This window comes from Neovison vison, chromosome 2 (assembly GCF_020171115.1).
Source record: "Neovison vison isolate M4711 chromosome 2, ASM_NN_V1, whole genome shotgun sequence".
Taxonomy (NCBI): domain Eukaryota; kingdom Metazoa; phylum Chordata; class Mammalia; order Carnivora; family Mustelidae; genus Neogale; species Neogale vison.
The window spans coordinates 32,871,871-32,898,303 of record NC_058092.1 but is presented as its reverse complement, the minus strand read 5'-3'; the positions used below and the strand labels follow the sequence as shown (position 1 = coordinate 32,898,303).

Here is a 26,433-nt window from a genome sequence, read left to right as displayed (position 1 = left end):
TAATTCTAGGCCTAGATCAAAGGCAGATTCCCCAGAGGACTTGATTTGCTCTCTCAAGGATGGGTGGGGAATACTACCATTCTAGGACTACCGTAAACAGAATTCTAAGTATGAATCTTTTAAAACCATAATCTAGGTGAGAGTCACCTTATGGTTATGAATATTGGGGGGATACTGTTTTACTGTAATCATTGTCCCATTCCCTTGTTGGCACTCAGTGGCCAAGGTTAAGAAACATTTTTCCTTGCTATCTCTTGGGTAACACCTGGACTTTGCCTTTTGAACCTTGAGCCCCCATTGGTCTTCTGAGGGCAAGCTGAAATTCATAGGGTTTGGCAAAATGCCTTGAAGGTGAATGAAAGCTGGTTTCAGTACCCTGCATACTTATTTAGTTTCTCTGTTATATTTAGTTTTTGGCCTTGATCAGATGTTATTTTTCTTCAGGATTATTGATTAATTTATAAAGACTAAGAGATTTTATCCAGTGTTTGTAATTTACAGTGACATGTTGATTAAGCTATCTATTCTGTCATTCTAGCGGAAGTACAAGTGCCTTGTCTCTCTCATGTGCATGCAGGAACAGTTAGATTCTGAGAATTCATTCAGCTTCTAGATTAAAGTTTATAAACTTAGGACAGAATCTGATGTTTTGTTTGGTCCACATAGTATTTAGAAAAGAAAAATCAGGAGATTTCAAATAAAATTTTGTGTATCTTTCTTCTTCTGAAAAATTGGTTCTTAGAATGTTGGGTTTGTAATCCTGCTTAGCAGCAGTTAGCTGGAACAGAACTAGCAGCCGATCCATCCCCTTCAGTATGAACATGTTTTCTTTAGTTGTACAATCTCCACCATTTGCACAGTATATGCATATATATGTGCTTATGCCCGTTCCAACTTCTCTCATTCATGTTACGTGTAGACAATTGTGGATCATCCTTGTGCCAGGTAGTAGTGCTTAATAGACCATTTTACATTTGTTCATTGATTTATTTAATTCTAGTAACAAACCTGCAGTTTGTCCCTAATGAGTAAATAAAATTATATAGGCAGTATTTATCGCCAAGTTACAGATGCAGAATTTGAGGTTCAGTGAGGTTACCATAAATTCTTCAAGGTCTCGTAGTGTCATATTTGAATTTGAAGCTGTAGCTTCTTATTCAAAATTCCTTCTGTTTGAATGCTATTTTTAACTTTCTTTTAAACAGTGGAACTGTTCTTCACATGAAGTCTTAGTGAATTCTGGTATATAAAATCAATAAAGGTAGCACTTTTTTTTTTTTTTTAAAGATTTTATTTATTTATTTGACAGAGATCACAAGCAGGCAGAGAGGCAGGCAGAGAGAGAGGGGAGGAAGCAGGCTCCCCGCTGAGCAGAGAGCCCAACACGGGGGCTTGATCCCAGGACCCTGGGATCATGACCTGAGCCGAAGGCAGAGGCTTAACCCACTGAGCCACCCAGGCGCCCAAAGGTAGCACTGTTTTGATTGAAGAGTAGATGAGGTAGGGGACAATTATGTGGGAATGGGAACCTGCATGCTAACTCTTTTGTCTCCTTTAGGCACTTCTCCCAGATCAGTAGGATTCTGCTAAATAGTTGGGACACACTCTCTGTATAACAAGCATAACAATTTGTTAAATTTTACGAGTTTTCAGCACTTTTGGATATTAGAGTTATAGTGTTACCTATTTCTCCTATGCCTCCTGTTATGTCTGTCTTCAGTATAATTCCTCTTACTGTTTAATAGCATTTTTGATTCAGATTGTGGTGAATCTTTTAGCCTTGTATTTCTTTTCAGAGTGTTTTAATTAGAAATGAATCTTATTTATAGTTTAGCTTACTTTCGAGCTTCTGATAACTAACTCTTCTTTACTTTTCAGATTTTCTTTGTGGCCAGATGGGTTTGTATGGACAGGCTTGTCCATCTGTAACTTCGTTAAGGTGAGTGCTATTTTTTTCTTTACTGGGACGTGTAACGTTTTAAAAGTTATGCTGGTCAGGTCATATTAGAGTGAATTTCAAGGTGAGGTTCATAATAAAATACTGTTTGTTTTGTTGGGCGCTGCGATTTGATGGATTGGGGAAGATTGGGGATTGGGGGAGATATTTTTGCCTGCAGAGATTGGGGGAGATATTTTTGCCTGCAGAGAAATTTGTGGTAAGGGGATTTGGATTTTAATTTCCACTTAGTGAATTTACATATGTTCTTGTTTATGGAATAACAAAATTTTTGTACTTCATTTCTTTTTAAAAATATTCTGCTCTCTACTTGTTTTAATTAGAAAATACACAGTAAATTTTACTGCTTTTGTAGCAGATTAAATAAAACTTGGTGCTAGTTTTTATCTCTTTCTAAATGATGATATAAACATGATACCTAGATTATCCTCATTTACAGTAAATAAGTAAAGCTTAAAAAGTAGGAACTAAATTGTATACAGCCCAGTAGTCTTAGATTTTTTTGAAGTTGCTAAATCTTCTCTACAAATTAAATCTTACATGAAATCCTGTGAATAAAACAGATAAACACAGGACTTTTCTGCTTGCTTATTAGGCTTTCATGTTCTACCCTCACCATTGCCCGTGAGGGATTGTTGCAGTTCCTAGGGCATGGTTTGAGAAAATAACTTAAATTTAATCTGTTAATTGAAATCTTTCAGACCAGAACATGAAGTGTTGATGGCAGTATCTACTGATTACATGTAAATGCTGCAGCTAGGTGCATGTTGAGCACCTAATGTGTTGTTAGGCACTATTCTAAATGCTAGGACAATAGCAGTGAGCATAACAGATAAAAATCCTATAATCATGGAGCTGCATTCTGGTGAAGGGACAATTCAACAAGAAATATCTGTTAGTCTATATGGTGCCAAAGGGAGCACAAGAAGTATGTTAGTGACAGTGAAGAGGGCTAAGGTGAAGAATAAAATAGAGAAGAGGAATGGGAAACACAGGGCTTTATGTTATTTTAGCCAAGGAAATCTTTACTGAAATGGTGACATTTGAAAACCTGAAAGAGTAATGGACTCTTCCATTTTGGGTTTGTAGACTATGAGCATTCCAGGCAGAAGGAATCCAGGAAACGATAAGGCAGGAGACTTGCCTTATGTATTGGAGGAACAATGAGAAAGTCAATATGGCTAGAACAGAGTAAGTGATGAAGAGAGTTGGGATTACCCAGTTTTAGAGGGCAGAAGATCGAGGAGGGAAAGAAAGTTGTTAGAGCCATGCATGTGAAGTCAAGGAATCGTAATGCTTGAAAGCAATTCTGGTTGTCTAGAATGCCAGAGAAGAAAAATGAATTTGCATTTTTAAATACTTTTAGCAGGCCGATGCTGGTTATCTTTTGTCCTCAGTAGAAAAGCTTTTACTCTGTGTCATTATGGCACTTCTTTCCCTGAGAATGTGTCTCCAGCTTATTATGGAAATAGATGGAGAGATGGCTTTTCTACTTTGCTAGAGTCCATATATCCTCTGTCCCTAACTCCAAACAAGGGACAGCTATATAGCTCTGAAAAGAACCTATTTAAAAAAAAAAAAAAAAAAAGACTATCATTATTTCTTTAATTCTCAAGCTGCTGTGGAGCTAATTGACTTAATAGTGATTACTGCTCAGTATGATGGGAAGAGTCCTTTTGCCCCACCTTTTTTTTTTTTTTTAATATTTAAATCTTTGGATATGGTTACATTGGGACATTTTGCAGACTTTCATCTACTGATTAGACTTCCTTAAAGATTTTTTAGTTGTGGGATATGCTGAAATAATGCTATACTAAAGTCATTGAGATTTTAAACTTCTTTGAGTATGTTTAGATTTAAGCTTATATGTGACATGGGGTTAAGAATAATGTATATCTAGCTTTTGTACTTGGTAGAAATTACAGAATTGGAAGAGATGATGAAAGAAAAGAGATAACCATAACTTCTTTGATAATTTGTAACTTAAAATTCTTGTGCATATTATTCTAGAATCAAAATTTTTTGTGCATAAAGCTATGCAGTTAGCATTTAACTAGTACTCTGTGGTGTCTGAGTTGGGTTATTTAGTATTCTTACATACATCTTTTAGTTCTGTAATATTCTGTATGGTCCATCTTTATAAAGCAGAGAGTTACTATTCTTAAATGTGTGGGTAGAAAACCATTGTCACTGCCTTTTTTTTTTTTTTTTTTTTTTTTTGTTAACTAGAAGCAAGCATTGAGTTTGATATAAGGAAGAGGAGAAAAGAATGGCTATTTTTTTGATGGTGGTGGTGGGCGAGAAACCTGGATTACTTGAAACCACAATAAATTTTAGTCTACTTTCCCATAGTCTTCCCCAAACCAGAAATGGCCTCCCCAGCAACACTGTCCAAAGAGGAATAGAGCTAGAACTCTTAAGCCCACTGACAAATGCTTGTTTGCCATACCTGTGTTGTATGTACTGCCTTTATATCTTGTGTTACAATATCTGTATGTCCGCAAAATGGCTAGATTGAAAATAGGAAGTATATGAATTGGTGGGGAACTGAATTTGTGGCTGGGAATGAGAAATGGGTAGGCAGGTAGGGATTTGTAGGCATAGGTAAGAGGGAGTGAACATTTTTGAGTAAATGAAGGTGGGGGGTGAAATGGAAGTATGTGACGTTTAAAAATTTGTTGAGTAGGAAAGAGAGTTAGTAAATCGAATTAAATCCCCTTCTACCCTTAAATATTTAGGCTAATAAACAAGTATTGTTTTTTTGTAGATGATACTAGATATTTAATCTGAATATGTTAGAATTATTTTTAAAATTGCACTTGCTGTATTTTATGTATTAGTAAGACAGAGAGCTGTCGTTAATGTCTTTATATCATGTAATTCTATACTAGTAGATACTATGTAGAATTAGAAAAAGGCACCCCAGGGTGCCTGGGTGCCTCAGTGGGTTAAGCCTCTGCCTTTGGCTCAGGTCCATGGTCTTAGGGTCCTGGGATTGAGCCCCACATCAGGCTGTCTGCTCAGTGGGGAGCCTGCCCCCCCCCCCGCCTACCTCTCTGCCTACTTGTGATCATCTTTCTCTGTCAAATAAATAAATAAAATATTAAAAAAAAAGTCACCCCATATTTTCTTTAAAAGAATGATTGCAGGGGTGCCTGGGTGGCTCAGTGGGTTAAAGCCTCTGCCTTCGGCTCAGGTCATGATCCCCGAGCCCCGCGTCGGGCTCTCTGCTTGGCGGGGTCCTGGTTCCTCCTCTCTCTCTCTCTGCCTGCCTCTCTCCCTACTTGTGATCTCTGTCTGTCAAATAAATAAATAAAAAATCTTAAAAAAAAAAAAAGATTGTAAAAGATTTTGTAGTGATAGTAAGATATACTCTTTAAACAAGTTGCTTTTAATTGACACACTGTTTTTCTTTGCTTGTTAGTATAAATGTCTTTATATCATGTAATTCTATGCCAGTAGATATTATGTGTGAGTTAGAAAAAGGCACTCCATATTTGCTTTAAAAGAATGATTGCAAAAGATTTTGTAGTGATAGATATACTCTTTTAAACAAGTTACTTTTAATTGACACTTTTTTTTTCTGTGCTTGTTGGTATATGTGGCATTGAATTTTAGCAGAACTTACTGTAACAATACATATTCTATATAATGAGACTTTTAATTTTTTAATCAGGACCCTGTCAGGGGACAGAAATCACACCACTTGTTTGAACAGAGATATTTTAACAGAATCATTAATTATGTACTAAGTCGTTAAGGAGGTAGCAGAAGGGAGAAAAATAAAACTTAAGTATCATGGAGGGAGACACTTCAAGAAGCATCAACCAGCCCCAAGGGCTTAGAGACCAAAGGGAAAACCTAGAGACTTAGGAGGAAGGGTCATATAGAACCAAAACTCAGACTTTGAGGAGAAGGCACTACATGGCTAGTGCTGGTGTCTGAACTCAAAAGAGGGGTCCCATGGGTTTGAGACTCATACCATGAGGAATGGGTATTGACTGGTCTTTGTGTCTTTCCCTGGGGTAGATGAAGATAGTTCTACAAGTCTAAAAAACTATAAACTGGATTCACTTACTACTATAGGAGGATCTCCTGTTGTGGGGACAGAGAGAGAAATTTTTGCTGGGGTAATGCTCTTATGACACCCAAAGACTAGACAGGAAGGCACCAGTATCTTTTTCCTTCTTCAGGATTTCAGTCCATCTTTAAATGTTTCCTCTTGGCAGAGTCTTAGAGGAAACCAGCTGGCAAAGCACAGATGTGGTTTGCAGAGTCCCAGTTTTAAGCATCATTAAGGCAGATTGGGAAAGTAGGGGTGGGGGTTTGGAGCTGAGAGGCAATGACTTAGTAACTTGTTCCAACAACCTACTAAGTAGGGTATAAAAAGATGTTTTTTAAGATCTGTTTTGCGTCCAGTGTTTATGTGGTTTTAGTAGAATACTAATATGTTGCTAGAAGAAAAAACAATCCCAGTTTGGTAAATCATGTGAATTTATATTAAAAATTGTTATAAGATTCACGGATATTCCTTGCAATTTGAATCTATTGCATTCATATCCTGACTTTGGATGGTGAGAATCTAGATAGTGAATCCTTTAATTTTTTTCAGTTCCTCTGTTTGAATAATAATGAGAATTCAGGTAAATGAGTGATATGGTTTCTAGCATACAAGAAAATCTTAAAAATTTAGCAGAATCTGCTTGGTTCCTGAGTTTGTGTAAGATGGATTTGAATCCCGAGACGTACCTGTATTTTATTTATTTCCATGTACAGATTCAGAAAGAGCAAAAGCTTACCAAAAAAAGGAGAAACTTTTTTTGAACATTTGTTTTCTACCGACAAGTAAACATACATGTGTATATAACCTACTTCTTTCACATGTTGTAGCAATAGACTCTTGTTACAATTTGGTTTAATTAAAGCAAAGTAAAATCTGATGTTTCTTTAGATTTGTTCAGATGAGGCCTTTTCTGCATTTCTACATTGCCTGATATTTTTAAGAGGATTGATTTTACAGTTCACATGTATATAAATCCTGGGATACTGGAGGTTATCAGTAGCATTATAGGTAGTTTCTGGCGACACTTACTCCCTTCTACCTGATATTTCTTCCTTTTGTTGTTGTTTTTCTATTTTTACCCCATTTTGCACTTGCTTTTTCCTTTTTGTTATGCTTCTCCCTTTAAAAATTAATTAATTTATTTATTTTAGAGTGTGCCTGTACCACTCCCCCCGCCCCAACACCATGCCTGTGACCTGGGGGAGGGGCAGAGGGTAGGGAAACTTCAAGCAGATTCGCCACTGAGCACTGAGCCCAACGTGGGGCTCTGTCCCACGACCCTGATACCATGACCGAGCCAAAATCAAGTTGGCGTTTTAACTGAATGAGCCACATTGGTGACCCTGTTATGCTTCTCCCTTAAAGATACCTTTTATTATTGACCTAGTCTGTCTGTTTAGGGTATACTAGGAAACACATAGGGATGTTTTAGCATCAGAGAAGCTCATGTGTTAGTGTCCCAGATGAATTTCCTGTCCATCTGTTTCCTCATTTCTCCTTTCTTGATATTGATGACCCCACTATTTAGAATGACCAGAGAAGGGTGGATTTATTTTAAGACCTCTTGCTGCCTTGTTTTGAGTAACAGCCTTGGTATTGTAAAGGCAGCTCTGGTATGTAATCTTAAAATTAGGTAGATACAGGTTTAAATCTCTGCCATGTATTACCCATATGATCTTAGAAAGTTACTCACTTTTTCCAATTTTGTAGCAATAGGATTGTTAATGCTTACCTCATTGGTCTGTTAGGATTCATGGGATTAAATATATACATAAGTCACCCGACATATTTTTTTCCTCTTTTCTCTTTTTCAATGGTATAAAGCAAAAGGGAATAAAAGAGGACATATTTGTGTCCTTTGCTCTCAGCTCAAGAGCATGGGGATTTGTTTTCTCACTTCTATTTCCCTTTCACTCTGAATTCTTAGATTCTAGATTATCTACCAGTAGTGTTCAGGTTTGTAGCTGGCCTTCAGGCCAAGGATGTTGCTGATGTTGAATATTATATGTTTATTATATTCATAGTTTTATGCTATTAGGTCTCTCCCACACAGTGGCAAAATAGCTTTTGCATTATCATGGCATAGTTCATCATTGTTACCATGTTTATCAAGCTTTTGGAGGGAATTGATAGAATCTATTAACTTGCATTTCTAGGTGTGGCATATTCTGATTAAATAAAGAGTAATGAGAGACCCTCTTAATTTTGACAATTATAGAAACTTTTCTGAACATATTTTGAACTTTTCTGACTTATCTTGTAAAACTTCATTGTCTGATACATTTGCCATTAGCCTCATGTAAATTAATTTAAAATAAAAGCAAAAGATCGGTTTCTTAGTCTCACTAGCCACATTTTAAGTGCTCAGTAGCCACACATGGCTAATGGCAATCACACTGTATATCACACATACATTTCCATTGTTGCAGAAAGTACTGGGCAGTGCTGGCTTATAGCACCCTAAATGTAATTTAATTTTTGATTTTGGATGACCAAATGCCCTAACACTTCCATTTCAGAATATTAGGTATTGAAGAGTAATGTTGACTAGTCACTGACTTAAGGACATGTTATTAAAAGTCACTTTTGTGACTAAATACTGACTTTGATATCTACCATTTATGGTGTTCTCACTACTAGACCAGGCATTATTTAAACATTTTAAAGTATGTTAATTAAAATCCTTCAATAGCTCCATAACTTTGGTACCATTGTTATCTTCATTTCTTAAATGAGGAAATAGGTACAAAAGTTAAGCTTAGCTGAAGGGCATACAGTGAATAAAGGGACGGAGCTGGAGTTTATATGTAGGCCTTGCTCCAGTGCCCATGCTCTTAATCACGAAGTTCTTCTTGACTGTCAGTAGTCATCATAACCTGAGGTGTTTTCTTAAAATGAGGGATGTCAAAAATATTCCACTTAATTGAGGATACTATAGAAAATAATTAGAAAAGGGAAATAATGCTGGAAACAGGAAAAAGGGGATAGAAAACTAGTGATTTACTTCGAAATATGTTCTCTAAAATTGGAAAAAATCTTAACTATGCAAGGAAGCAGCTTTTTTTATGGGGAGATAGTAGAGAAATTTGAGTTGCCATGAATTCATTTATGTGGGGGAAATAATACAGGTAATAGGGAATAGAAAGCATCACTGGATGTATTGGCAAAGTAAAAGAGGAGTTAAATATAAAATCTGTGCCTGTCAGCAGTGTATAAGGTATAATATAATACTGAAAAATAAAAAAGTGTTAGGATTTGATTTAGTAAACTTATTTTAGTCAAGCTTTACTTGGCTGCAAGTAAAGGAAACCAGCACTGGATTTATCAAACAAAACAGAAAAGGAATTTATTTGTGGAGAATACTGGGGTATTTCACAGAACCGAGAGATGGCTGGATCTCTTGAGGGGATAGAACTTAGGTTCTTAGGAACCTAGGCAGTATACTCCTCTGTTGATTTTCTCTGATTATAATTTATTTCTTCATTTCTACAAACCACCTTTCTTACCTTTCTGACACATGGCCATCCTGTACCTCTCGGGTTCATAGCGTCTTCATTCAGGAAACCAGCCCAAACCATTTCAGTCCTAATTCTGAATTCCTAATGAAGAAAATCAATGTGAACAACTTAGTTCAGGTGTCAGCCCTGGTTCTCATCCTTTAATTTGTTGTAGTACTTGTATTGCTGGTAGAGATAAGACTTTCAAGGCCCTGGGAATGGAGACAACTCTGAGAAAGGGCATGGTGAACTAGTCAGAAGTTCTGATAAAAAGCAGCATGTACCCAGTGTTGGGTGAGAAGAGTTAGGATTTTAAGAGGATTTTTTTTTTAGGATTCAGACCCTTTCCTTGTAGTCATATGGGTAGTGCATAGGAGACTTGATTCTCACCTTCCTTTTGGAATTGTGGATTTGGAATTGGACTCTTGTTCCAGTCATTTTTAGTTTGACAGATACATAATACATACCCATTATGTCCTTACTAGCATTCAAGATTCTCATAGAAACAACAAAAGAAAAGGACAACAGAAAGATTATTTTGCCCCATACTACTGATGCTTACTTGAGAGCCTAAAGGGTAGATGCTTATCGACAGGTCCCTGTTGAAGGTTGTGCTGAATGGAGATTTTTAAGGATAGGAACAGCTTTCTTTGCAGTTAACACTCTTTTCTACCATCTCCCTACGTATATTTGGAACTTAGAAGGTGATATATTAGCTATGTATAAAAGTAGAATTGGAGGTTATGGGACAATGAGACTTCGAATTAGTAGAGCCTGAGAAAAAGATAATGCTTCTTTATTACAAGTAGGCCTATAGATGATTTAAAAAAATAAAACCCCAAGAAGCCCATGCAGTGCAATCAGAGGAACACTGGATTGGAAGCCGTATAAAATGGGGAATAATCATTCATGCTTTTCCTTATAGCACAAATGTAGTTATTTTTGTCATTAATATCAAGACAAAGCTATGGAGTTTAAATTCATAAAGGAAGATATTGCTGGTTTTCAGATTGATTTGAAAGTTTTAATGGGTATCACTGTGATTTTAATTTGTCTTTCCCTGTTGACTAGTGATGTTGTACTTCTTTTCGTGTGCTTGTTGACTACCTGTACGTCTTTATTCAAATCTTTTGCACATTTTGAAACCCCGACCTGCTGCCTGCCTCTCTGCCTACTTGTGATCTCTTTCTCTGTCAAATAAATAAAATCTTAAAAAAAAAAGATTTTATTTATTTACATGACAGCGAGATACACAGTGAAAGAGGGAACACAAGCAGAGAGGGAGCCAGATGCAGGGGCTGTATCCGAATTGGGGGTCTGACTGGAGCCAAAGGCAGACACTTAATGACTGAGTTACCCAGGTGCCCCCAGTTTTTTTGTTAGAGCAAAAAAGTTTTAAAATTTTTGGTTCCAATTTCTTTTTTCTTTTTATGTCTTATCTGAGAAACCCTAACTACTCCAAATCCCCCCCCCACGTATTTAAAACAGCTTAAAAAAAACTTTATTGAAATGTAATTGACATGGTTTGATGTGGTGAGTTCCCCCCAACTCAATGAAATTACTACCACAATATATCCATCATTCTCAAAAGTTTCCTGGTGTTGCTATGTGATTCTTCCCTCTTGTTACTTTCTGCAAGGAATCAACTGATCTGTTTTTCTGCCTCTGAATGTATATTTGCATTTTCTCAAGCTGTATAGAACTGGAACTGTACAGTATGTATTCTTTGTCCAGTTTCTTTCATTTAGCATAATTACCTTGAGAGTCACTGATGCATCTATAGTTAATACTTTTTTGTTCCATTGGATATATGTGCAACAATATTTACCTGCTGGTGCATTTTTGGATTGGTTTGGTTTTAGCTCTTATGAGTAAAAATGCAATGAACATTTGTATGTATGTCTTTGTGTGGACATATGATTTATTTTGGGTCAATACTTGGGAATGAAATGATTGGATCATATGGTAGGTTTATGTTTAACTTTTAAAAAAAGTGTCAAAATGTTTTTGAAAGTGGTGTACCGTTTTATGTTCCCATTAGCAGTATGTGAGAGTTCTGGTTGCTCCATATTTTTGGCAATGCTGGGTACAGTTGGGTCTGGTAGGTATGTAGTGATACGTCCATATAATTTTAATTTGTGATTTTTAAAAATCACTGATGATCTTGAGCATCTTTTCATGTGCTTCTTTAGCATCATATATTTTCTTGTTGAGGTATCTGTTCAGATTTTTTGCCCATTTAAAAAAATTGGGTGTTTTTTATTAATTAAGTTTTGGGAATACAAAGGACTTGAGATACAAGTCCTTCTTAAGATACCCTCTTTGCATCCACTTTTCTTCCAGTCTGTCGCTTGTCCTTTTATTCTCCTAGCGGTGTCTTTTGAAGGGCAGAAGTTTTTAATTTTGTTAAAGTCCAGCTTACCAATTGTTTTCTTTTATGAATTTCAGGTTTTTTTTTTTCATGTCCTATCTGGGAAATATTTGCTTAACCAAATGTTACAAAGATTTTCTCTTATTTCTTCTAGATGTCTTCTAGTTTTAGCTTTTACTTTCTGTAATTCACTTTGCAGGTTTTTGTATATAATGTGAGATAAGGGATATTGTTTATGTTTTTCTGATATAGATAACCAATTGTTTCAGCATCATTTTTTGGACGGTCTTTCCTAATGTGGCACCTTTATAAAAAATCAGTTGATCAGTGAAGTAAGTGAAAGGGATTAAGAGGTGTAGAATTCCAGTTACAAAATAAATAAGTCATAGAAATGAAAAGTATAGCATAGGAAATATAGGTAGTAATATTGTAGTAATGTTATTACTGGTAACTGTATTTACTGTGGTGAGCATTGAGTAACATTGAATTGTGGAATCAGTATGTTGTACGCCTGAAACTAATAAAACATTGTATGTCAATGATACTTTTTTTTTTTTAAAAGATTTTATTTATTTATTTGACAGAGAGAGATCACAAGTAGACGGAGAGGCAGGCAGAGAGAGAGAGAGAGAGATAGAGGAAAGCAGGCTCCCTGCTGAGCAGAGAGCCCAATGCGGGACCCTGAGATCATGACCTGAGCCGAAGGCAGCGGCTTACCCCACTGAGCCACCCAGGCGCCCTCAACGATACTTTAATAAGAATAATTATAATAGGGACGCCTGGGTGGCTCAGTGGGTTAAGCAGCTGCCTTCGGCTCAGGTCATGATCCCAGCGTCCTGGGATTGAGTCCCACATCGGGCTCCTTGCTTGGCAGGGAGCCTGCTTCTCCCTCTGCCTCTGCCTGTCTCTCTGTCTGCCTGTGCTCGCTCGCTCTCCCTCTCTCTCTGACAAATAAATAAATAAAATCTTTAAAAAAAAAAGAATAATTATAATAATAAATCAGTTGATGTACATGGGTGGGTTCATTTTTGGACCCTGTTCTGTTGATTTATATGTCTGTCCTTGTACTAAAACCACTTGTGTTGGTTATAGTGTCTTAAAATCTGGTGGGCATAAGTACTCTGTTCTCTTCAAGTTGAGAAAAGAACCTGATAATCAAGTATCTGTTTAGTGGCGGGTTGAAAGTTGAGGTAAAGAAAAACTCATATTTATAAACTGCAAAGTAAATTTTTAGAAGATGGTGAAGAATGTGAGCACATGTGAGGAAACAGATCATTTCATTAAGAAAAGATAGTGATGATTTATGGAAGAAGTTGCTGTGCTTGATGAGAAGAAAAAGGATAAAGTCTGTTAAAGGCAGCAAAGCTGAGAAACTTTGAAGTGATGAAGACAAGAAACAAGAAATAGAAACAAAAATGTGGGGTCTTTAGGAGCCAATAGTAGAACAAGCAGAATAAATCTCTAGGCAGAGAGACTTCCTTAGGGTCTGCTAAGTTTAAGCTGAGCAGCTTTTTATAGATTACTGGTAAATGTTCTACCCTAAATAGCAATGGGATTTCTATGGAAGTTAGTCCTTTTCAAACCTTTTCACACTATGGAATGATAATCAGTATTGATGTGTTATGTAAACTGACAATGATTGATGTGCTCTTAGAATGGAAGGTCTGTTCATTTAGATTTTGATCGTGTGGTCAGTTGACTCATGGTGAAATTCCTTCAGAGTCTAGCTTAACTCATTCCCACTTATTTTTTGGAATTAATGAATATACCTTTGGAATAGTTCTGTAGTTATTTATTTATTTATTTTTTTAAAAAGATTTTATTTATTTATTTTACAGAGAGAGATCACAAGTAGACAGAGAGGCAGGCAGAGAGAGAGAGAGAGGGAAGCAGGCCCTCCGCCGAGCAGAGAGCCCAATGTGGGACTCATCATGACCCGAGCCGAAGGCAGTGGCCCAACCCACTGAGCCACCCAGGCGCCCTAGTTCTGTAGGTTTTCTCTCTTTCAGTGATTACTGTTTTAAAGTTTAGAATTGAGTGTCTTCTCCACCCAGCTCCCCAACTCTCTATTCACTCTTGAAAATTTTTGGTCCATTTCTTATGAAAACTTGAAGTCTATTTAGTGTAATAGACTGAGTTCAGTCTAATTTTTTTTTTTTTAACTTAGCCATACTTGAAATTGTAACAAGGAATCTAAGAGTAGTAGATCTAAGAGTAATCTAATCTTACATGATACTCTGAGAACAACTGTGACTCAAGTAATTTATACATATTACAGACATTCTGTATTGTTAAATAGCTGTATATCAGATTGCCTATTTAAGATGACTTAAAGGAAATTAAGAGGTTGATTTTGGGCCTTTTCAGATTCTGTGCACCTCATGAAAAGCCTGATGTTACCTACTTCCTGTGGCCAGGGAAACGTAAATGATACTGAACTTTATTTATTTATTTATTTTTAAAGATTTGAGTTATTACCTGAGAGGGAGTGAGAAAGAGCAAGCATGAGCTGGGGGTGGGGGGCAGAGGGAGAGGAAAAAGCAGGCTTTCAGGGGCGAGGGGGCTTGATCTCAGGGTCCTGGGATCGCAGCCTCAGCCAACGGCAGACGCTGAATTGAGCCACCCAGGCGTTCCACAATGTGGAACCCATTTTGTTGTATGCTCTACACTGTGGAGATTTCATTGACAAAGGAGGAAACAAGCAAGCATGTCTTTTTTTTTTTTTTTTAAGATTTTATTTATTTGACAGAGACACAGTGAGTGCGAGAGGGAACACAAGCAGGTGGAGTGGGAGAGGGAGAAGCAGGCTTCCTGATGAGCAGGGAGCCCGACGTTGGTCTCTATTCCAGGACTCTTAAGATATGAGCCGAAGGCAGATGCTTAGCAACTGAGCCATCCAGGCACCTTTTTTTTTTTTTTTTTTAAGGTGTCTAATAGTTGTAATTTTTTTTAAAAAAGATTTTATTTATTTGACAGACAGAAAGAGAGAGGGGGGAAGCAGGCTCCCTGCTCAGCAGAGAGCCTGATGGGGCTCGATCCCAGAACCCTGGGATCACGACCTGAGCCAAAGGCAGAGGCTTTAACCCACTGGGCCATCCAGGTGCCCCTAATAGTTCTAATTTTGGAATGTCTACTCTATGCCAGACATTAACTCTGTATTACGGTGTTCCACGTTTACTACTCACAGCAGATCTGTTTGTTAGCCTTGTCTAGGGATGCATTTAATAAGTGGGAGAGTGAGAATTCAAGCTTTTTGAATGACTCAGAAGCCCTTATTCTTCATTACATTTGTACTGTACTGGAAGCTGTAATCTTTGGCCTTTGAGTTGATGAGTTATTGTAACATGGTTCTTAAGTTTTTTGGTCTCAAAAATTACTTAGTATCCAAGGGCCTTTTGTTTATGTGTTGTATCTATTAAAATGTGTTGCATTAGTAATTAAAACTAAGAGGAAATTAAAATATTTATTAATTTACATAGAAATGACAGCAAACCCACAATATGTTAACAAAGACATGTTTTATGAAACATTAACTATATTTTCCAAAACAAAACAAAGTGAGTAAGATTAGCATTGCTTTACATTTTTGCAAATTTTTAAAAATTTTCTTTTAGTTTTTAAAGATTTTATTTATTTGCCAGAGAGAGAGAGAACGCAAGCAGGTGAGTGGCAGGCAGAGGGAGAAGTAGGCTCCATGCTGAGCAAGGACCCTGATGTGCGACTCGATACCAGGACCTTGGAGTCATGACCTGAGCCAAAGACAGATGCTTAACTGACTGAGCCACCAGGGTTCCCAACATTTTTGCAAATTTTAAAAACTGATTTAATAGAGCTGGATTCTCATTCTGCCTATACATTCAGTCTGATGTGATAACACCCATCACATGGCATGTGAAAAGCTCCACTGTACACTTATCAGAGGATTAGAGTGGAAAAAGCAGATAACATCTTATTATGAAAATGTTTTGACCTTTCGGATTCCCTGAAAGGGTTTCTGGTTGGACTTTGAGGACAACCTGAATCCTAGACATCACATGTAGAGTTTAAGCTGTTGAGTATTTTCTGTGCATCATACTTAACCCTAAAAAGACGGGATTACCTTCTATGAATGTTAGCTTCTGCCAGCACTGATGCCAGACTACTGGTATAATGTGTAGTGAGTAGGACTGTAGAGAGGTTAGTATAGAGACTTTAATGAGATAGGATGAACCAGTGGATGGATATGTGTTACTCAGAGGACTTGTATTATATGTATATTATACATACCTGTATTTTAAACTAAGTATAAGGTGTATTAACAGCAGATTCTGGGTTTTTAACCTTGTTTTTGAAGATTTTATTTATTTGAGAGAGAGCAACCCAGAGAAAAAGCAGGAGGAGAGAGAGAAGCAGACTCCCCACTGAGCAGGGAGCCCCACATGGCACTTGATCCTAGAAGCCTGGAATCATGACCTGAGCAGAAGGCAGAATTTAACCGACCAAGCCACCCAGGTGCCCCAGGGTTTTAAATTTTTTGTTTAAGAGCGAGTGAGCACACACACGGTGCACTTGAGTGGGGTGAGGGAGGGTTGGGGTGGGGGAGGGAAAGGGAGAGAAAGAATCCTGAGAAGGCTCAAAGCTCAGCAGCACAGAGCCCAACACGGGGTTTGATCCCCGGACCCTGAGCCAAAATCAAGAGTTGAACACACACACACACAAAAAGAGTCAAACGCTTAACTGTCTGAGCCACCTAGGTACCCCTCTGTGTTTAACAGCTACAAAGATGGCTTTGAGTGTTCTTGTGTTAAAGGAACTAGTGTTCATCAGTTTTTCTAGCTACTCAGAGACAGATTCCAGTAGGTGAGATTTAAATGCAAAATACAGTATTTACTTGATGACAGAATACAGTTGAGTGGTTAATGCCCAGAAATGTTTATTTTTTCCTTCCTACATTATGGAACAAAAGATAGCTAAGATGAGAATTACACATACAAATATCTTTTGACCACATGATCCCTAAGTTTGTAGTCTGAATGGAGTTCTAAGTAGGAATATGGCTTGTATGAACTTAGAATACAGTTTTATGAATCTAAGATTATATGTAGAGTAATTTGGAGAGAGTCTAGAAAAGATCAGTTAATATATTAGGGTTCCAAATTCAGATCCTGTTGGAGAAGTTCTGGACTTCAAACTTAAAGAAAACGGATTCTAAGCTGTGTTAATATTGTAAAATATGTGAGGCATCCTTATGAATAGAACTCTGATCAGTTCTCATTTTCCAAGAAAGAATTTAAAGAAATATTCTTCATAGCAAGGGAGATCTAGATTAACCAGTTAAAACTTTTAATCTTGGGCACCTGCGTGGCTCAGTGGGTTAAGCCTCTGCCTTTGGGTCAGGTCATGATCTCAGGGTCCTGGGATCGAGCCCTGCATTGGGCTCTCTGCTTGGCAGGGAGCCTGCTTCCTCCTCTCTCTCTCTCTCTGCCTGCCTCTCTGCCTACTTGTGATCTCTGTCTGTCAAATAAATATATAACACTTAAGAAAAAAAAACTTTTAATCTTTTAAAAAGAATTATTTATTTTTAAAATAATCTCTTTGCCCAAGATGGGGCTCAAATTCATGACCCCAAGATCAGGAGTTGTGTGCTTTATCAGCTGAGCCAGCCAGATGCCCCCCTGGCCAGTTAAACCCTTTTTTTAAAAAAAACACATACCTTAGGAGCACCTGGGTGGCACAGTCAGTTAAGCGTCTGCCTTTGGCTCAGGTCATGATGCCAGGGTCCTGGGGTCAAGCCCCATATCGGGCTCCCTGCTCGCTAGGAAGCCTGCTTTTCCTTCTCCCACTCTGCCTGCTGTGTTCCCTCTCTCGCTGTGTTTCTCTGTCAAATAAATAAAATCTTAAGAAAACCCAAAAACCAAAAAACAAACAAAAAACCCCAACACATACCTTAGAGTTATATACCTTAGAACAGATTGAGTAAGTTGCGAAAATTTCTCCCCTTGGAGATCTTAAAGAATATTCTTAGTCTTCAAAACAGTTAATACTAGGACTTTAGAAAATGACTGAATGAGGTTCTTTTTCATCTCTGATTTTATGGTAAATAGCTCTTCTATCACAATAGTTTTACAGATTATAGTTGTCTCACTAAATCTCCCAGATTTTTGTTTTTATTTTTTTTGAAAGATTTGTATTTATTTGAGAGAGAGAGAGAGAGAGAGAGAGAGCATGAGAGAGGCGAGGGTCAGAGGGAGAAGCAGACTCTCTGCTGAGCAGGGAGCCCGATGGGGGCTTGATCCTGGGACTGTGGGATCATAACCTAAACTGAAGGCAGTTGCTTAACCAACTGAGCCACCCGGGTGCCCTAAATCTCTGAGATTTTTGCATTAGCTGTTTTATGACTATTCTTGGAATTTTAGGGGGGAAGAGAAGTTGTGAAAGTCAAAAGGTTTGAAGAGTGACCCACTATCTGTGTATTGGATTCCTTCTCCCAAATTTTGATTCTTCCACCTGTTTTTTCACTTCAAACGAGTGAGGATTTTTCAGGTTATTTTTTTTAAAAGGTCATTGCTTATAGGAAGCTTAAAAGGCTCAGTTCATACCTTCGTGGAGATTAGTTTTCTGCTACTTCAGGAATCATCATATCATCTTACTCTATGGGGAAAGGCATGTTCTTAGTTCTCATATGTAGTCTACCAACAAAATTTTAAAACCTAATCCTTTCTGGGTCACTTTAGTCATTTCCATTGAGGCTGCTAAACAGTTACTGTGTCATGTAGGACATGAAAGTTTAAAGCCACCAAGAGTGAGAGCCATTTAAAATTTGGAAAATTCTGGGGGCCTGACTGGTTCATTTGGTAGAGTGCAGCAACTCTTCATCTTTTCCCAAGTGAGACAACTCTGGGTTAGAGTTTCATCCAGTTATGATAATTAGCTGAAAATCTCAGCTTTTTTTTTTCCCCCAATTTATTTATTTTCAGAAAAACAGTATTCATTATTTTTTCACCACACCCAGTGCTCCATGCAAGCCGTGCCCTCTATAATACCCACCACCTGGTACCCCAACCTCCCACCCCCCCCCCCCCGCCACTTCAAACCCCTCAGACTGTTTTTCAGAGTCCATAGTCTCTCATGGTTCACCTCCCCTTCCAATTTACCCAAATTCCCTACTCCTCTCTAACGCCCCTTGTCCTCCATGCTATTGGTTATGCTCCACAAATAAGTGAAACCATATGATAATTGACTCTCTCTGCTTGACTTATTTCCCTCAGCATAATCTCTTCCAGTCCCGTCCATGTTGCTACAAAAGTTGGGTATTCGTCCTTTCTGATGGAGGCATAATACTCCATAGTGTATATGGACCACATCTTCCCTATCCATTCATCCGTTGAAGGGCATCTTGGTTCTTTCCATAGTTTGGCGACCGTGGCCATTGCTGCTATAAACATTGGGGTACAGATGGCCCTTCTTTTCACGACATCTGTATCTTTGGGGTAAATACCCAGGAGTGCAATTGCAGGGTCATAGGGAAGCTCTATCTTTAATTTCTTGAGGAATCTCCACACTGTTCTCCAAAGAGGCTCACCAACTTGCATTCCCACCAACAGTGTAAGAGGGTTCCCCTTTCTCCACATCCTCTCCAACACATGTTGTTTCCTGTTTTGTTAATTTTGGCCATTCTAACTGGTGTAAGGTGATATCTCAATGTGGTTTTAATTTGAATCTCCCTGAGGGCTAATGATGATGAGCATTTTTTCATGTGTCTGATAGCCATTTGTATGTCTTGATTGGAGAAATGTCTGTTCATATCTTCTGCCCATTTTTTGATGTGTTTGTCTGTTTCGTGTGGGTTGAGTTTGAGGAGTTCATTATAGATCCTGGATATCAACCTTTTGTCTGTACTGTCATTTGCAAATATCTTCTCCCATTCCGTGGGTTGCCTCTTTGTTTTGTTGACTGTTTCCTTTGCTGTGCAGAAGCTTTTGATTTTGATGAAGTCCCAGAAGTTTATTTTCGCTTTTGTTTCCTTTGCCTTTGGAGACGTATCTTGAAAGAAGTTGCTGTGGCTGATATCAAAGAGATTACTGCCTATGTTCTCCTCTAAGATTCTGATGGATTCCTGTCTCACGTTGAGGTCTTTTATCCATTTTGAGTTGATCTTTGTGTACGGTGTAAGAGAATGGTCGAGTTTCATTCTTCTACATATAGCTGTCCAGTTTTCCCAGCACCATTTATTGAAGAGACTGTCTTTTTTCCACTGTATATTTTTTCCTGTTTTGTCAAAGATTAATTGACCATAGAGTTGAGGGTCCATATCAGGGCTCTCTACTCTGTTCCACTGGTCTATGTGTCTGTTTTTATGCCAGTACCATGCTGTCTTGGTATTCACAGCTTTGTAACAAAGCTTGAAATCAGGTAAGGTGATGCCGCCAGCTTTATTTTTGTTTTTCAACATTTCCTTAGTGATTCGGGGTCTCTTCTGATTCCATACAAATTTTAGGATTATTTGCTCCAGCTCTTTGAAGAATGCCGGTGGAATTTTGATCGGAATGGCATTAAAAGTATAGATTGCTCTAGGCAGTATAGACATTTTAACAATGTTTATTCTTCCGATCCAAGAGCATGGAATGGTCTTCCATCTTTTTGTGTCTTCTTCAATTTCTTTCATGAGTGTTCTATAGTTCCTCAAGAACAGATCCTTTACCTCTTTAGTTAGGTTTATTCCAAGGTATCTTATGGTTCTTGGTGCTATAGTAAATGGAGTCGATTCTCTAATTTCCCTTTCTGTATTTTCATTGTTAGTGTATAAGAAAGCCACTGATTTCTGCACATTGACTTTGTATCCTGCTACGTTGCTGAATTGCTGTATGAGTTCTAGTAGTTTGGGGGTGGAGTCTTTTGGGTTTTCCATATAAAGAATCATGTCATCTGCAAAGAGAGAGAGTTTGACTTCTTCATTACCAATTTGGATACCTTTTATTTCTCTCTGTTGTCTGATTGCTGTTGCTAGGACTTCTAATACTATGTTGAATAAGAGTGGTGAAAGTGGGCATCCTTGTCTTGTTCCTGATCTCAGTGGGAAGGCTGCAAGCGTTTTCCCATTGAGGATGATATTTGCTGTGGGTCTTTCATAGATAGATTTGATGAGGTTCAGGAATGTTCCCTCTATCCCTATACTTTGAAGCGTTTTAATCAGGAACGGATGTTGGATTTTGTCAAATGCTTTTTCTGCATCAATTGAGAGGACCATGTGGTTCTTCTCTCTTCTCTTATTAATTTGTTGTATCACATTGATTGATTTGCGAATGTTGAACCATCCTTGTAGCCCAGGGATGAATCCCACCTGATCATGGTGGGTAATCTTTTTAATGTGCTGTTGGATCCTGTTGGCTAGGATCTTGTTGAGAATCTTAGCATCCATATTCATCAGTGATATTGGTCTGAAATTCTCCTTTTTGGTAGGGTCCTTGCCTGGTTTGGGGATCAGGGTAATGCTGGCTTCATAGAAAGAGTCTGGAAGTTTTCCTTCTGCTTCAATTTTTTGAAACAGCTTCAGGAGAATAGGTGTTATTTCTTCTTTGAAGGTTTGGTAGAATTCCCCAGGGAATCCGTCAGGTCCTGGGCTCTTGTTTTTTGGGAGGTTTTTGATCACTGCCTCAATCTCGTTATTAGATATCGGTCTATTCAGGTTGTCGATTTCTTCCTGGTTCAATTTTGGTATTTTATATTTTTCCAGGAATGCATCCATTTCATCTAGGTTGCTAAGCTTATTGGCATATAACTGTTCGTAATAACTTCTGATGATTGTTTCTACTTCCTTGGCGTTAGTTGTGATCTCTCCCTTTTCATTCATAATTTTATGAATTTGGGATTTCTCTCTTTTCTTTCGGATTAGTGTAGCCAGTGGCTTATCGATCTTACTGATTCTTTCAAAAAACCAGCTTCTAGTTTCATTGATACGTTCTACTGTATCTCTGGTTTCTCCCTCATTGATCTCAGCTCTAATCTTGATGATTTCCCTTCTTAGGTGTGGAGTTGGTTTGATTTGTTGTTGATCCTCCAGTTCTTTAAGGTGTAGAGACAGCTGGTGTGTTCTGGATTTTTCAATTTTTTTGAGCAAGGCTTGGATGGCTATATATTTTCCCCTTAGGACCGCCTTTGCTGTATCCCATAGGTTTTGGACCGAAGTGTCTTCATTCTCATTGGTTTCCAGGAATTGTTTCAGTTCTTCTTTGATCTCCTGGTTGATCCAAGCATTCTTAAGCAAGGTGGTCTTTAGCTTCCAGGTGTTTGAGTTCCTTCTGAACTTTTCCTTGTGATTGAGCTCCAGTTTCAAAGCATTGTGATCTGAGAATATGCAGGGAATAATCTCAGTCTTTTGGTATCGGTTGAGTCCTGATTTGTGACCCAGTATGTGGTCTATTCTGGAGAAGGTTCCGTGTGCACTTGAGAAGACTGAGTATTCTGCTGTTTTAGGGTGGAATGTTCTGTATATATCTATGAGGTCCATCTGGTCCAATGTGTCATTCAATGCTCTTGTTTCTCTATTGATTTTCTGCTTCTATGATCTAATTCTGAAAGAGGCGTGTTAAGATCTCCTACAATTAGTGTGTTCATATCAATATGACTCTTTATCTTGATTAACAGTTTTCTTAAGTAATTGGCTGCTCCCATATTGGGAGCATAGATATTTACAATTGTTAGATCATCTTGGTGGATAGTCCCTTTAAGGATTATGTAGTGTCCTTCTGTATCTCTGACTACAGTCTTTAGTTTGAAGTCTAATTTATCTGATATGAGAATCGCTACCCCAGCCTTCTTTTGAGTCCCATTGGCATGAAAGATGCTTCTCCACCCCTTCACTTTCAGTCTGCGTGTATCTTTAGGTTCAAAATGGGTCTCTTGTAGACAGCATATGGATGGGTCCTGTCGTTTTATCTAATCTGCAACCCTGTGCCGTTTTATGGGTGCATTTAGGCCATTCACATTGAGAGTGATTATTGATAGATACGTTTTTATTGACATCGAGTTACCTTTGAAGTCTTTCTTTCTGTAGACTGTCTCTATATTTCTGTTCAATGCTATTCTTGGGATTTTTCCTCTTTTATAGAACCCCCCTTCATATTTCCTGCAGTATCGGCTTGGTGGTTGCATAGTCTTTTAAGCCTTGCCGGTCTTGGAAACTCTTTATCTCTCCATCCATTTTGAATGTCAGTCTTGCTGGATAAAGTAGTCTTGGCTGCATGTTCTTCTCATTTAGTTCCCTGAATATATCTTGCCAGCCTCTTCTGGCTTGCCAGGTCTCTGTGGACAGGTCTGACATTATTCTGATGGGCTTCCCTCTGTAAGTAAGGAGCCTCTTTGCCCTGGCGGCTTTCAAGAGATTATACCTACAATTATAATTTCTCAATTTGACTATCAGGTGTCGTGATGTTTTTTTGGAGTGTATAATCTTGGGTGGAGACCGTTCAGCCTCTAGTACATGAACGCTGGTTTCATTCGCGAGATTCGGAAAATTTTCATGAAGGACTTGTTCCACGATATCTTCTAGATTTCTTTCTTTCTCCTCCCCTTCAGGAATTCCAATAATTCTGACGTTGGAACGCTTCATGGCATCATTTATTTCCCTGATTCTGCTTTCGTGGGATCTAAGCTGTTTGTTCCAGGCTTCCTCCTGATCCTTTCTATCTGTTTGTCTTCCAGATCACTAACTCTATCTTCTGTCTCAGTTACCCTAGCTTTGAGAGAGTTTAGATTAGATTGGAACTCATTGAGAGCATTGTGGACCTCCTCCCTGGTAGCTTTAAGCTCCGCCCTAACATTGTGAACATCCTGTCTGGTCGCTTTCAGGTCGGCCCTAATCAATTCTGTTTGGTCATCCATGGCTTTCTCCAACCTAGCTATTGCCTGGATAATTGTTAGCCTGAATTCTCTTTCCGACATATTGTCTATGTTGATAGCCGTTAGCTCTGTTGCAGAAGGTCCATCCTCTGTATTTTTCTTCTGTTGGGCATTCCTCCTCCTAGTCATTTTGGTGGGAGAAGACTGAACAGATGTAGCTGGATGTATCAACTCTGGTGCAGTCAGGGTGCACCCTGGAACACTTCCTGATCTCCGTCTCAGAGAGAAGCCTCAGTCTGGTTGCAGAAGCTGAATAAATTCCCCCTTGGACACTGGCAGTGCAGGTTCCAAGATGCAGACCCTGGGGGCGCAGGATCTTTTGCTCGTCCCCAAAGCCAAGGCAGTGGCGGCTGTCTGGGAGCTCTTTTTTTTTTTTTTTTAAATTTATTTTTATTTTTTTATTTTTATTTTAAAATATTTTATTTATTTATTTATTTGAGAGATAGACAGTGAGAGAGAGCATGAGCAAGGAGAAGGTCAGAGAGCGAAGCAGACTCCCCATGGAGCTGGGAGCCTGATGTGGGACTCGATCCCGGGACTCCGGGATCATGACCTGAGCCGAAGGCAGTCGTCCAACCAACTGAGCCACCCAGGCGTCCCTGTCTGGGAGCTCTTGACTGCCAGAGAGGTTCCAAGCAGCGATCGCACACTGAGATTTTGCCGCTGGCCCGGGCTGGGAGTGGCCGGCTTGCGTGCACCTCTTTTCAGAGGCGGCTGTGGGTCGGGCGCGCGTCTGGGGCACTGAGAACGGGGCGCTGGTCCGTAAGCCGCAGGCTGGGCTTTTGCGCGCCTCTGTCCGGGGAAGAGTTTCGCGCCCGCGCGGCTTAGACTTTGAAACAATGGTGCAGGTCAAGAAGTGCCCCTGGGCCTTAGTAACCCAGGAGAGCTGGATGGACGTGTGCGCGCATCTCAAGCTTTGTGGTAGGGCTAGCGCGCGTTCTGCAGACCGGCGCAGCTCCCATCCTCTCACAGGAGCCGGAACTCACGCGCTCTGGGGCGCGCTGGCGGCTTAGGGACCAGGAGCCCGTTTCTCCTCCGCACTCTCTCTGCCTCCGCACCGGGGAGGCCGTCTGGAACTGGGGACTTAAGCCCCTGTCCCTAGCCGCCCCGATTCCCACAATTTCCCCCCGCAATCCTTTGCTCTTTTGGAGTGCTTTCAACCAGTCTCCAAGTTAATGGTGGTCCCCAGACGCAGGGCACTCTCGCTCGTATTGGGGTATTACTTTCCCACCGGTCGCCTCTGGTGGCTCCCTCCCCCTTTTGTTTATCTTCTGATATCAGTCCACCGTTCCCATTCCGCTTTACCTGCTCACTGGCGTCTTCTGCCCCTGTAGAGATCCAGACGTGTATAATTCTGATCTCAGGCTGATTTCATGGGTGATCGGAGTTCTTTGGTAGGTAATCAGCTCACTTTGGGGTACCAGCTGAAAAGGCGCCTCTTCCTAGTACCCCGCCATCTTGTCCCCCCCAATCTCAGCTTTTTTTTTTTAACACTTTTTAAAATTTTTTTCTTTTATTTATTTATTTAATAAACATATAATATATTTTTATCCCCAGGGGTACAGGTCTGTGAATCGCCGGGTTTACACATTTCACAGCACATAAAATGAGTTTGGAAGTTTTCCTTCCATTTCTATTTTTTGGAACAGTTTCAGGAGAATAGGAATTAGTTCTTTAAATGTTTGGTAGAATTCCCCCGGGAAGCCGTCTGGCCCTGGGCTTTTGTTTGTTTGGAGATTTTTGATGACTCTTTCAATCTCCTTATTGGTTATGGGTCTGTTCAAGTTTTCTGTTTCTTCCTGGTTCAGTTGTGGTAGTTTATATGTCTCTAGGAATGCATCCATTTCTTCCAGATTGTCAAATTGGTTGGCATAGAGTTGCTCATAGTATGTTCTTGTAATTGTCTGTATTTCTTTGGTGTTAGTTGTGATCTCTCCTCTTTCATTCATGATTTTATTTATTTGGGTCCTTTCTCTTTTCTTTTTGATAAATCTGGCCAGGGGTTTATCAATCTTACTAATTCTTTCAAAGAACCAGCTCCTAGTTTCATTGATTTATTCTATTGGGTTTTTTTGTTTGTTTGTTTCTATTTCATTGATTTCTGCTCTGATCTTTATGATTTCTCTTCTCCTGCTGGGCTTAGGGTTTCTTTCTTGTTCTTTCTCCAGCTCCTCTGGTGTAGGGTTAAGTTGTGTACCTGAGACATTTCTTGTTTCTTGAGAAAGGCTTGTATCGCTATATATTTTCCTCTCAGGACTGCCTTTGTTGTGTCCCACAGATTTTGAACCCTTGTGTTTTCATTATCATTTGTTTCCATGAATTTTTTTCAATTCTTTAATTTCCTGGTTGACCCATTCATTCTTTAGAAGGATGCTGTTTAGTCTCCATTTATTTGGGTTCTTTCCAAATTTCCTCATGGGATTGAGTTCTAGCTTCAGAGCATTGTGGTCTGAAAATATGCAGGGAATGATCCCAATCTTTAGATACCGGTTGAGACCTGATTTAGGACCGAGGATGTGATCTATTCTGGAGAATGTTCCATGTGTACTAGAGAATAATGTGTATTCTGTTGCTTTGGGATGAAATGTTCTGAATATATCTGTGATGTCCATCTGGTCCAGTGCGTCATTTAAGGCCTTTATTTCCTTGTTGATCTTTTGCTTGGATG

The 26,433-nt window shown here is 39.0% G+C and overlaps 1 protein-coding gene across 2 annotated transcripts in view; it reads left to right on the top strand.

Moving 5' to 3' along the window:
• The window catches only part of FOXJ3 (forkhead box J3), a 164,298-nt gene that overhangs the window by 22,227 nt on the left and 115,638 nt on the right, over positions 1 to 26,433 (top strand). For both annotated transcript variants that reach the window (XM_044237976.1, XM_044237974.1), the window contains exon 2: positions 1,879 to 1,939. In XM_044237976.1, coding sequence (XP_044093911.1) covers positions 1,896 to 1,939 — 44 coding nt within the window. In that variant the 5' untranslated portion in view covers positions 1,879 to 1,895. The remainder of the gene's footprint in view (positions 1 to 1,878; positions 1,940 to 26,433) is intronic.